A 13,944-nucleotide genomic window follows, 5' to 3' on the forward strand; every position below is an offset into this window, starting at 1 on the left:
GGGAACTTTCTGGGAAGTGAAGCATAGTTACAGGCTCCCAAGGAGGGAAGGATAAATGTGATCTGTGAGAGAATGGGGTATTTATTATCTCTGGCTGTTCCCTCACGGAAGGCCCCGACACCCTCCGTGTATAACTCCACACCCTGGTGGAGGTCACAGGTTAAAATCCCAACCCTCCTAAACGCTTCATTGTTCACTGCCTGGGTATTGTTCAGACCAGAACAATGGTATGTCCGAGCTACTTTTCCAAACTGTTTGGCAGGAGCCCACGTAGCTGAAAGGTTACTTAAGTGGGAATGGCCAATCATTTTCCATTCCACAAATACAGTTAGGTCCCACAGTCGAAGAGATGCTCCAGGTTATCTTTGGGACAGACTTAACTCAGTTATGAAGTCTGGAACTTAGATAAATTCCAGAAAAACACTGAAGGAGTAGCCAATCTGACAGGCAGTAAGGGATGCTCACTAGGGGAGGCATGCTCAAAGGAAAAACTTTAGAGCACACTGACAAATTGCTAACTGATGTAGGATTAGAGATGGCCCATCTTGCCCAGGCCATGATGGACACTGTTTTTAAAGCAGACAAAAATCAAACTTGGAGTTTGATTCAGTTATCATTAAACATGCATTTTTCCCAGGTAATAAACAGTGTTAAAAATGGAGAATCAGCCCCTGTCTTAGAGCATCATGGAATGCCTTTAATATTTAAAGAAAGACACCCCTATCAAAGTACCTAGATTACTACTTGGGAAGGCTGTGATAAAGGAAAGTGTTCATTCCTAGTGCAGGGAGTAAAAGATGGACACTGGACCACTGCTTATTTGCTAAGCACAGGGCTAGAAGGAAGATGCCTTTCGAATCTGCATCACCCCATATGGGAAATAGTAACCCCTGATGGCCCTCAGTATGTGGCACAATCCCCCTAGTTCAAATCGGTAACACCTTGATTGGATTAGAGACCCTATGGAGAGGCTGGCCCGTCAGCCCACCTAACATGACCTACATATACAAGTTAACTAATGTGTCATATGTAACAATAGGGCAGGTAGTTTGTTGTATGAAAATGGTACAACCTGGACTTTGTGCAATTCGTGTTGCTTAGGAGCTCAGAGTGGAGCCAGTGCTCTGCGGCAATTAAGTAACCATACTATTGCCCTAAAACGGCCAGAAATTTCCTCTGAGACTATACCTCTCAACTTTACGATATCCACTTCATGGGTATCAGATGTAGACATGCCACGGTTGGAAAACTGGAATGAAGTAAAACATAAGCTGCAAAGCCTTGAGGCAAAGGCTCAAGGCACTCAGTTGACTCACCCACCCTCTCGAGCAAGGAGAATCATCAGTTTGGCTGTCAACATGCCTGAGCCATGCAAATGGTATGATGTGATCTGCACTATTTGCGTGTCACCAGATGTCACCTCAACTATGTGGCTAACCATCTTAAGCATCATAGTATTCTGCATTGCCCTAGTGGCAACAGCTAAATGGTGCTGTAATCCTTGTTGTCATAAATCTGTTCGTACTATGCAAGCTAAATTTAAAGATCCCTCCCCATTCCCTAATGTAGCTTTAGCATCTCAACTGTAGCTATCATAGTGCTTCAGCAAGCAAGGTGTGGAGTGTGACAGCTGAAAATTATGTCCACATGATAAAGGTGCTTGCTGAGGGCTCTATGAAGATTAGACCAAGTGTTTGTGTGTCACTTGTTCAAATATTAAGCTACATGTTGTTGCTAAGAGCCTAATTAAAGTTTAAGATCTAGTAAGGCCTTATATAAAGTAAGGCCTAGCAAATTTAGCAAAGCCTTGAAGTAGTAAGGCCCTGTGGCATAGTTAAAAGTAACCTTATCAAAGGAATGCAAGGCTTGTACTGCTATTGATCACTCTAAGGACAGCTGAAGTAAAAAGAATCTAAGTGGCTGTAACTTATCAGCACAGCTCAGAAATTATAAATGGGCTGGAACATCCAGAAATCATTCAGAAGGAAGATACAACTCTGTGAAAGGGACTAATTAGCTGCTGACCTGGATCAGTGGGCCCGTGGATCGAGGAGCCCAAGGACTGAATACCAGGGTCCTTCCCAGTACTTCTCAGACCGTGCTGATGGGGGACACCTGACTTCGCTGAAGTTTGTGGAAAGAGAAACTTGGAATACATCAGGCAGAGAGAACTGCCGATAAGTTGCCGACGCGAATTGTTATTGTCTCATTATCTGTCTTAACAAAAACACAACTATGCATAGTATACTAAATCAATAAACCTCTCCTACCTTTCTACCCCCTGACCACATTCTCAATCAATCCCAAACCCTTCACTGGTGGCTGGGACAACAAGATCCAGAGATACTATAGTATAACATGCTGTGGAGTGTCTTCATGTACAATACCTTGTGCAAGGTAACTAAGGAGAGCACTATGTTGCATCCTTCTTTGCTAGCAAGATGCAACTGGAAAAAGAACTGAGATACTCAAAACATTAGGGAGATTTCACATAACCTGAGACAAAAAGAATGGAACAAGAGATAAAAACACCTTTTGGAAAATTTCTGATTTAACCTCCCTTTAGACATACTATGGGCTCTGAAGCAGCACAAGAATGTATAAAAAACGTCCCTCTAACTGCTCATCTGCAAAATCACCAGGACTCTTTTAGAGAGTTCTTGCTTTGTAATGTAGAATTTGCTGAACCAAAATATAAATATAGCAAACTATATTTTAAAAATATTTTAGGGGTGGACAACTCCTGTGATTTCTTAACTGTAAACATAACAAACACTATTAGAAACTGATCCCAATTGTACATAGAGTTAAAACCCAAACCAAAAGCATCCACCCATGCTGAAACTTCAACATTAACTCCCCATTTCAGATAGGCTGGTTTTTTACTTAAAAAATAAAACATTGTAAATTTGATCTGTTTATTCCAAATTCACATAAATTAAATACATTTCCCATGAATATTGCAAATATACATGAAACGAACATTAACATTTTTAAGTTTGGCTCTACTTATGCAATGAGAAGTGCCAAATGTGGTTAGAACATTTGTCCTGTATTTATTTGATACAAAAATGCAGAGATTAATAATTTATATTTATACATATGTACACACCCCGTTTCATAATGAGCTTTAAAACAGTAAAAAATGATTTCAAGTTTTCCATGTCAAACATACTTGTTTAAATCTGGTCACAAGCGCCAGATGAAATTTAATACAATCATTTTACGACTGCAAAATTAAGGCGCTACCAAAATACCAGTTGCACTAGTGTAAAAGGTATTGAGAATAGAATTATGCACCTTTCTGAAGAGAGAACAGCTTTATATTTACCAGTTTAAACATGGACTGAAGTATGCAAAAAGGAGCAGTAAAAAACTGAACGGATTATCAAACACATTAAAAGTACAAAGTAACCTTGATGAATACAAAAATCAACATGTTCAAATACAGTAGATAAAAAGCCCTCAATGGCAAACAAGTTATGTGGTTTTTGAAAGACAAAAAGTTCAAGTTTTTTCATAGCTTGAAGAGTCTTACAGGTTGACCTGCAAAAGGGGAAAACGGGTTTGTGCATTTTTGCTTCTTTATGATGCATAAAGTGGCCCAACATTCTGCAAACAAGAGACTTCCCTTCCTCTGGCCTGCAGCGTTGGGAAACAAATGAGAGAAATCTAGTGGATTAAGAGAACAGAGAACTCCTTTCTTTTCCTGCCATTTAGCTCAGAGCTTCTACACTGTACCACGGTGAAAGGACTACATAAAATGTAAGACAGCTGCAATACAATGTTTGCCACTAGTCAAAAGACAAGATAACCAGTTCTTTCACATAGGTACTATTTTCCTCCTGACTCTACAGGAGCTAGACTTCGTAGCAATGGAACAGGTACGTTAACCTTGGAGACTCTGCACATACCAAGAATGGTGCTTTCTTTTTAGATTGACTGTGATGCAGCATTTAAAGTTTTGGAAAAACACCAAGTTTGGGTTGCTCAGTATGGTATTTTAACCCAGAAGTTATTTCACAAGCTGTAGTATTTATTCAAAATGTTGGCACCAAGATGTATAAAAAGTTTTAAAACTTTGACTAAAAATTCCTCTATTGCTCATCTTTGATTTTGGTGATCTCATGTCACTAATCAGAGGCATCTGGAGACAGCCATGTCATTCCTAACATAAAAGGTATTTTTTGTTGTTGTTAATTTTGTATCTTTACACATCATAGAACAGCAATAAAGGACAAACACCCTTTTGTATTGTACAGTTGCTCTAGGAAGTACCTCAATAGTAGATATTTAAAACAGTTCTTGCAAATAACAAAGAAATTCACATGGCCTTAAGTAATTAAGGCCAAGGAGACACAAAATAGCACCTTTGTTTTTAAAAAAAAAGATTTAATCCTGTGTGTAAAGTTAAATGCATATTTAACTATGCAGGACTAGGATTGTATAATACTACCGATGTCCCTTTGCAGCCAAAAACATTAAATGCTTAAGTATACAAGACCTAAAGGGGGAAAGGTGAGAGGAATGCTAATGAAACAAGTAAGATGAAGCATGGTTAACAATGGCAAGAGTGGGAAATAATAGAAAAGGGTTAAAATGGTCCATTTTTTTTTTTTTTTGACTGAAAACTAGCTTACCAAACTCTGAATGTTAACTATCAAAAGTATTGGTACGCTAAAATAAAAAATGGGTTAATTGGAAACAGCTACGTAAAGTTGGAGTTACTGATTTGTGGCATTTCCCCCCCCATTCAAAAAAGCTTTCTACAGCTATTTCTTTATAGCCCTGATGTTTTCCCACACTCTCAGGACTCTGGAGGAAACTCATACAGCTTTTACTATTAGTACTCCAGTAATGGTAGCAGAACTTGCAGAAAGGCTATTGTAGAGACTACTACATCATTGGTTGCACTTCACAATTCAATAATATTGTTACAAATCATTTAGCTAGAAAAGGCGTGTGTTCAAGGTACAGGCAATTACAGTACATTCAGGGTACGTTACAGAAACCATTTGTGGTACTGTTTGCTAAAAGGAAAAAAAATAACTAGTTTTGTTTCCCAGACCACACAGGTTGTAATTATAATACCCGAGAAAGCAGTAAGTGTCATTTAGTTACTGCATTTGCTTTATACAGTTTTCTTGTACAACTCCTGTGCAAAATGTTTTATACATCTTCACTGACATAAAACAAGCAAACTAAAAGAAAAAAGTTAGGCACTTTAAACATGTAGGTAAACAACAGTTTACATCTTGCCAGACTTTTGCACATGAACATGTCTTAAAATGAGTCTATGTTCACAGCACACTGAGACTGAGGCCAGCTTTTCTCTATTAGTAAAAACAATTCTACTTGTAGGAAGATACACCAATTGACTCAGTAACACTGTTGGTTATTTAAAATAAAGTTTGACAAACCAGCAATGTGTCTAATAGCTACCAATGTAAGATAGTAACAAAAATGTAATAAAACAAACAAAATAAAGACAAACAAAGATAACACCTGAATTAAGTTTGCATTGAGACTTGCTTTTTAGAGTTCGGTTTGTGCCTCCTTTCATGTTGTTGCCATGGACCAAGATTCTAACCACATACAGCAATTGGTAGATAAACCATAATACTAACTTTTGGTTTAAAGACTTCTTACAAGTTTTGTTCCAATGTAACACACACTAGGTTGGCACATCTTTTGCAGATGTAGAAGAAAATGGAATCTTCCCCAGTGTTTATCCTAGCCAGGTTTAAGTTGCAGAACACACATCAGCTAAGCACTACAGTATGTTTTCCCAATATTTGGAGTGAAATTGCTATGTCACAGCAGCCTTTACTAGCATCATGTCTTAGGAAGTTTGCATTTAGTGACAAGACCAACCAGGATTACTTTGATTTTTTTTTTTTTTTTTTACGAAAATCAAAGCACACTTCTTCAGACATTTTGATATACTCATTCTATTGCAACATGCGAATCACAACACAAGGGATTACTTAAGGCTATCAAATACAATACTATTCAGTACCTATTCTTCTTTCAGACAAATATTCTCTATAGCCTTGACTATCAAAGTTACTGTTTCATATACCAATATTTCTTGAACAAGTATAATATGAGTGCACAGTCAGTCTACTGTCAGCCATGTTCTTCGTGCATTCTTCCACAGGAAATTTTTGTTTCCCTTCTGTTGAATACCTCTAAAGAAAATTCTACTAAGTCTGTCCTTAGCTTATATTCATTGTCCAGAGTTCTTTTTCCTGGTAAGCACAAGTCCAAACTGCACGTGGAACACTGGCAAGCAGGCCATAGCATGTGGTGCTCTGGTACTTTGAACTTCATCTCTCACAGTCTAAAAACATCAGCTGTTCCACCACTTCAAAGCAGTTAGCCATACTACCAGCTACACTGCAATTGTATTACAACTTCATAGAGGCTCAGATTTCATCAGAACAGGCACAATGTGCTTCTTAACTGGACAGAGTGCAAAGTTTGGGAAATACCCTGATTAGTGAACCTGTTATTAATGGATGTCAGATGCAGGTTTGTTCATTTCTGCACGATGCTTTTTTTTTTTTAAATCGTCTTCCAACATATTGTCGGTGCCCGTTCATACATAAGGCCATGTCATCTGGATCTTTTGTGAGTTACAAATATTAATACACGTCTGATGGCAATAAGACGTTCTTTAAGTGTAGTCATGGCAAGTATAGCTAGCTGAGCCTTGTTTTCTAATGGCAGCACTGCCAAGAGCCACCAATGCCAGGCTGGACCACTGGGATTACTCTGAAAACAAAAACAAGAATGTGTTTCCTTATTAGAAGATAGTAGTAGTATAGTACAGCTACCTACCCTTTTCTAGTAGTAGGCTCATCACAAGGCATTCAAGCTACAGTTACTATATTTACTTACATATTACAATCTACTTTTCTCCCAAAAAATAATCTTCCAGAAATGGGGGTATGTATCTTAAGTGGTGAAGCTGATTGCCTGCTCAGAATATAAGCATGGAGATGCTATAAAATGGCTGCTGCTTTTTCTTTTCTTCCCTCCAGTAGCTGGTTGGAGGCAGGTCTGGAGTCCAGAAGGGGCAAATCCAGGGGATGTGCAGTAGTACCCCGCTTTGATCCAAAGTTTAAAACCAAGTGCCTGACAGCAACAGTGCCTATTTCTATTCAGGCAGCACTGAGGGAGTCAATTGTCTTACTGGATCATTATAATCTGCCCGATTCCTGCCGATCACTCTTCACGTACCAGCATTAACACCATCTCTCCTTTTTAGTGGTCTTGATATTCCACTAATCAAACTATCCTTTCATTGGCAATTTTGCTGTCTTTTAGGCCTGTTCTCTCTCCTCTCACTTCACAACCAGGCAGGCTTTTTTGGCTCTTTTCAAATTACAGCTGTAGCTAGTTTTGGCTTTTAGCTGAGCAGCAAAGAACTGCTGACAATTTCATGGTGGAATGGTTAAAACTGTAGGTTTTTATCCGAGCAGGAAAGGGAAGGTAAGCGAGTTAAAGATTAGGCTCTAGTTCCTGCTATGTAGAGCCATAATTCTGGCAGCATCTTTTTCTTCATTCTGCCTTTCCAAAAAACAAGGTACATGTGGTATGCAAGAATGTATGGCAATACCCTGCTCTGTGGGGGCTGTTTCTTGATCTCTACAGATTGTAAGCATGCTTCCCCCTTGTCTAACCAAGTCAGAGCAATCTCTTCAGAGACCAAGCTATTTGGAGTAGAGATGGCAATGTTTTTCTGAGTTTTATGTTAGGGAGACAGGTTCAGGTAATCTGAAGAAGGTTAACGTGTCTGAAAGTAAAACAGAACTTCCTTCAGAGGGTGGTCTATTGGAGATCCTTAGATCTACCATGGTAGTGCAAAAGTAGGAAATATACCTGTGGCTCTGGTTCTTTCCCTGGCATTGACCCAAAATGACTGAGAATTTGCGCCTTCATGTCATCCTTAAGAGAAGTAAACCAGGCAACAGCTTGATCATAAACTGAATTATGGAGACAGACAAGTTCTTCATATTCTGGTCCTTCCACCTAACCAACACAAAGGAGAAAGCAAACAGTTAGGTTTACCTGACAATATAGGGCTTTTATATATGGAAGCACTGCAGCACTAGGTGATTTGAAAAGTGCCTGGTGCTGTGACGCATGCAGTTGTATAAGCAGCAAAATGCGTGTCAGCACGAAGAAAATAGTGGCAACATGCTTTCGAACCAACACACCTCAGAGGTGCTTTAGTTCAAAACCGTACCGCTGCCATTTTCTGCGCACTGACGTGCATTTCACCCCTTATACAACTGCACACAGCACAGCACAATGCGCATCAGCTCGTGTGTGGAGCAGACTCAATTAATCAAGTCTGCTCCGAAGCAGTGGGTCACCAGCGCATCACAGGACAGGAAGGTATGTGCATAAATGCCCATAAATACCTGCCAGGTAGCAGAGTTAAGCTCAATGCTACTTAACAAGAGTTACTACTGCACGAATGCCTGCAGGTAGCATACTAGTGCTTAAATCTAATGCATCCTGAACTCGTGTTTTTGTCCCTCCTATAAATTTATGTTGCTCCACAGCTACAACCCTCAGAGAAAGTACTGAATCACTAATGCCAGTTCCTCTGTGTTGACACAGAAGGAAGAATCTGCTTATACAGGAATATCACATCAACCAACTTATTCTATCCCTATATGGGCTCAGATCCTAATGCAGAGCAGAACATTGGAGCATCATGATATCATGCAACAGCACAGCAGGCTCTACAAACACCACAACTGAATAACACTTGCTTGGGCTTTCCCACTTGTAGAGGCATGCCAAGTCAGATTCTGCAAATGGGGAAAACACCACGTCCTGCTTGCAGAGGTGTTCTTAGAAAATCTGACTTGGAGCAAGTCTCCAAAAAGGGAAACTCTGAGGTTCCCACTTTGAGGTGCATCTGTGGACTCTGCAAGCAGGGGAACCTGGGAATCCCCCATTTACAGAGCTGCCACACCAAGTTTATCCCACAGGACAGGTCCCCCCAGAGTACCATGGGCCTGATCTTGCAGGACAGCAGGCAATGTCTGTTCATGCAATGCAGCAGATAAACTGTGCCAGAAAAGCTTGGCACAGCTGATCAGTTTAAACTGGTGACATCTGTCTGTAGTCTAAGAATCAGGAACAGCAGTAACACCGGCATTTGGCATGGGGGTGTGTGAAAAAGTATTACAACCACATAAATATTGTCTCCAATGTACAGATATGGAAGAGAAAAAGGGTAACCCAAATCCAAGAGAAAATACTTATTCAATCTACAGGGTTAGCATTTTACCCTATTTAGTCTGTATACTAGATATACAACATGGTTTCTGCCAACATACACAAACAATGCTCCGATATCCTCAGTGGAGATTCAACGCCATCTAGTAGTAACTCTGGATATATTGTGAACTAACCCTGAACATACTTTTATCCCCATCTTTCTTTTTCGTGTTTGCTGGCAGCTGCATCACACAATTAAAAGAGGTATCCAACAAATTAATAGGATTACAATAAACTGTGAAAATCTGCTTGAGAACTATATCACCTGCATAGACTTTTTGAGCCATCAACCTGCCTGAGCCCTAGTGAGCTCCCTAAGAAGAAGATTTTACTAGCACTCATTCAAGATGACCCAAATATTCATGTTTTGGCTGTAAATATCATTATACATACCTCAGGGAATGAGTTCATCCTATATTTAGAGAGTTTAATTGGTATTTTTTTTTACATTTTCTGTACTTAAAGAAGTCTTCTTAGCTACTAAGCACGCACAACCATACATAGGAGAAGTTATTACTACTTTTAACCAGTTTTCCCATAGACCAATAAAGGTTACTGACTTCTGTAAGAGTTAAAAACACATAGTGTACCCAAGGAAAGACTGGTTTCATGCTTATAAAAATAGATATACGTAGTCATACAAGGGTCCAGTGTTATTTTTAAAGTACTACTTTGACCTGATCCACACATTGTCAGGATAAGTTATGACCTTCCATGTATCAGAGGCTTAAGACAGTCCTGTTAGATTTATGACAGAAGTAAGACTGGCAGAGAGGTGTAAGGGACACATGGGCAAAATAAAGAAACAAGTGTTTATTGCCACATTTGAGCAGAATAAAAACAAAAAAACAAAAAACTTACTACTTTGAAACACAACAAGGAAAGAACATTTAAGTGAACTCAGTGAAATATAAGTGCGAATAATTTTGTACAACAGATCACCTTTTTATCTTCAAGATATTCAATGTTTGCAGTGTTATACCCATCTCGCTGGCCATGGCTCAAGACCCTAAACCGACGAACACCAACAGTATCAACAACTGAACGCCCATCAGGAAAAAATTTTACATCCCTGATCTCTAACATGCAGCCATAATCTGCAAACCTGAAATGACAAAAGGGCACAAGAGTGGAAGTCATAACAAAAGGGGTTTTAAACAAATTAAGACAAAAACTGGGTCTGATTCACCATTATTAATTTAATTTTACACCACTGTGTTTAAAATGCAACAGAGTTACAATTTTGCTTTTGCTCATACATTCTTCTTGATCTAGGGGAACAACTTTTTCAAGTTAGCAGTATTTGGGGGAGAGGGCAGGAGGAGGGAGAGAACAGCAGGGCTTTAAATAAAGGGAACAGGCTTTGTGCCAAGTTTTAATTGCTGGTGGCAAGTTAAACAGGTTTGTGCAACTATCTTAGCTTTTTTTTTTTTTTTTTTTTTTAAGTTGCTCAGGAAGAGAAAAATGCCACAAATCCTTCAGTAGGTTAAGAAACATATGTAGAAATTGTATAAATGTGGGTCTGAAAAAGACCTCATAAGATCATCTAGTTCTGTGTCAGCACATGAAACGGCCCACAGGTTGGATTTAGCCCACAGGGCTCCAATCCAGTCCCCAAAGGTCTGGTGCAGAGCCTGCTGCTCTACTATGTTTCTTCTTACCCTTCCTGCAGAGGACATGGGGACCAGCAGCAGAGGTTCACTCTGGAAGATGGAGATTTACAGCCCACAGCAGGGGTGGGGCAGGGTTGGTTGAAAGGGGCGGCCTACACCAGGAAAAGGTTGCTAATCCCTGATCTAGTCCATCCACTTTCGTCTGAGGCAGGATAAGACACCAGGCTTCCCTAAGTAACCTGTCCAGCATTTAGCTATCCCTACAGGTAGAAAGTTTTTTTCTTAACATACAGCTCAAATCTTATCAGCTACAAATTGCGCAGATTACTTTTGTTCTGTACCAGCTGACATGAAGAACAACTGAACGTAGTCCTTTTTATAAACAACGTTGCACATATTAAAAGACTTACACCTCCTCAGCCTACCAAGAAAAAGAAAACCCGATTTCTATAGTCTTCCTTCATTGGGCACATTTTTCCAAATTTCTTAATCTTGCCACTTTTCTGCAGACCAACTCACCTAGACTGTTTGTAGTATGGACATAAAACCCCAACTGAGGCCTCATCTGGACTGAGCAGAGACGAATAGTTACTTTCTGGTGTCTTGCATCTAACACTCTTGTTAATACAACCCACAACAATGTGTTCTTTTTCCAATAGTATCTATTTTTTAAAACTGTTTATAGTTCATTATGACCCGTGCCTTCCTCCCTACCCCTCTTGATAATTCTTTTCTAATGTATTAATACCTATCTAGGTTATTCTCCATTTGGTATCTGTAAACTGGATTTCTGCTTTGAGTTTAGTACCTTGAGCATGTTTTTATTGAGCTTCATCTGGCTGATTCTGGACAATCCCAATAATTTATCAAAATAATTTCAAACTCTAATCTTGTCCTCCAAATACCTGTGACCCCTCCCAACTTGCTATCATCTTCAGGTTTTATAAGTTTACTCAGTAGTGTATCATTAGTCATTAATCAAAACACAGACTACAAAGCAGCTCAGGACAGAACCCTGCTTAACTGTCCTTCCAGTTTACTAGCAGTTCACTGAAAAACTACATTCAGCTACTACCAACTAACTCTGCATCCACCTTATGGTACAATTATCTAAACCTTATTTATCTAATTTGTTTGAAAAGACCATGTGTGACACCATCCAAAGCTTTAAAATGTAGATGCATCACATGACCTGCTTTTTGCTTTTCCCTTAATCTAATAGGCAGTTACTCTATGAAACTACTCCAAGTTCTTTGACATGAATGTATCTTAACAAGACCACAGTGATCACTACTAAAGGCTGGGTACTAACTGGCTAAACAGCAGCTCTGCAGAAGAGGACCTGGGGGTTACAATGGACAATAAACTGAATAAGTCAGCAGTGTGCCCTTGTTGCCAAGAAGGGTAACGGTATACTGGGCTGCATTGGTAGGAGCATTGCCAGAAGATCAAGGGAAGTAATTATTCTGCTCTATTCTGCACTGCTGGGGGCACATCTGGAGTGCCGTGTCTGGTTTTGGGTCCCCCACTACAAAAAGGATATAGGCAAGTTGGAGACAGTCCAGTGGAGAGCAATGAAAATGGTTAGGGTGGTTGGGGCACATGACTTCTGAGCAGAGGCAGAGGGAACTGGGTTCATTTAGTCTGCAGAAGAAAAGACTGCGAGGGGATTTGATAGCAGTTTTTAACTACCTGAAGGGGGGCTCCAAAGAGGATGGAGCTAGACTGTTCTCAGTGGTGACAGATGACAGAACAAGGAGCAATGGTCTCAAGTTGCAGCAAGGGACGTTTACGTTGGATATTAGGAAAAACTCTCTCACTAGGAGGGTGCTGAAGCACTGGAATGGGCTACCTAGAGAGGTGGTGGACTTTCAATCCTTAGAGGTTTTTAAGGTGACAAAGCCCTGGCTGGAATGACCTAGGTGGGGATGGTCCTGCTTTGAGCAGGGGGTTGGACTAGTTGAGTTCCTGACATCCCTCCTAACCCTAGGTTTCTATTGTTGTTTATAAGCAGACAGAAAACATGGAAATACATTAGTTCTATTACCTTTTCAGGTAGCAACATTAAGTTAACTGGTCTATTATTTTGTGTCATATACTTCTTAAAAAGTTAATTATGCCATCTTGCTCTCCTGTCTCCCCACCATGTGATGGGACCAACTGCCATTAGAACAACAACTGACACATGCAAGCACAAAACTGAAAGATCAGAATTCAAAACCCCAGGCTCCAAGGCTTAGACTTAAGAAAACAAATGGCACAACAGAGGCAGAAGACAAGGAAAACAAGTCTTTCAGAGTGTATATTACATAAATCCTTCAGGCAAAACAGTATGGTACTCAGATAAAGAATGCAAGACTTGAGAAAAGACAGTATACTTTACTTGTTCACTGCATGTGCAACAATGATGGTTCTCCTTCTTAGGATGAATGGCAGTTTTAATAACTTAAAGGACATAGCACATTATCAGTGAACATTTTTGAACTAACAGCCATGCCCTACCAGCACAGGGCATGGTCTGCTTTGTGTTATGTTGTAAGATAAAAATATTGCTAAATGATATACGTATGAAGTATCATAGAAGTAGGGTTGGAAGGGACCTTGTAGTTCTTCAAGTCCAACCCCCTGCCTGGGCAAGAGAAAAAACTGGGCTCAAATGACTCCAGCCAGGTAGGCGTCAAGCCTCTTCTTAAAGACCCCCAGGGCAGAAGCCAGCACCACTTCCCTTGGAAGTTGGCTCCAGATCCTGGTCACCCTGACTGTGAAGTAGTTCTTATGGATGTCTAAACTAAACCTACTCTCCAACAACCTGTGGCCATTATTCCTTGTTATGCCAGCGGGCGGTAAGGGAAACAAGGTCTCTCCCAAACCCTTCTGTTCCCCCCTAGCGAGTTTATAGACGGTCACCAGGCCCCCTCCTCAGCCTTCTCTTGTGAAGACTGAACAGGTTCAGGTCCTGCAGTCTCTCACTGTACGGTCTGCCCTGTTGTCCCCAGATCATGCGGGTGGCCCTCCTCTGGACCCTCTC

General features: G+C 40.2%; 1 protein-coding gene across 1 annotated transcript in view; it reads right to left on the reverse strand.

Moving 5' to 3' along the window:
- Nucleotides 1–5,882: 5,882 nt before the first annotated feature.
- Nucleotides 5,883–13,944, reverse strand: part of LONRF2 (LON peptidase N-terminal domain and ring finger 2) — a 64,263-nt gene continuing 56,201 nt past the window's right edge. Inside the window, exons 11-13 of the mRNA XM_019528475.1 lie at nucleotides 10,246–10,408; nucleotides 7,888–8,037; nucleotides 5,883–6,777 (exon numbers count right to left, since the gene is read on the reverse strand). Of these exons, the coding sequence (XP_019384020.1) occupies nucleotides 6,619–6,777; nucleotides 7,888–8,037; nucleotides 10,246–10,408 (472 nt within the window). The 3' untranslated portion in view covers nucleotides 5,883–6,618. The remainder of the gene's footprint in view (nucleotides 6,778–7,887; nucleotides 8,038–10,245; nucleotides 10,409–13,944) is intronic.

This window comes from Crocodylus porosus, unplaced genomic scaffold, assembly GCF_001723895.1.
Source record: "Crocodylus porosus isolate Cpor-Errol unplaced genomic scaffold, CroPor_comp1, whole genome shotgun sequence".
NCBI classification, from domain to species: Eukaryota; Metazoa; Chordata; order Crocodylia; family Crocodylidae; genus Crocodylus; species Crocodylus porosus.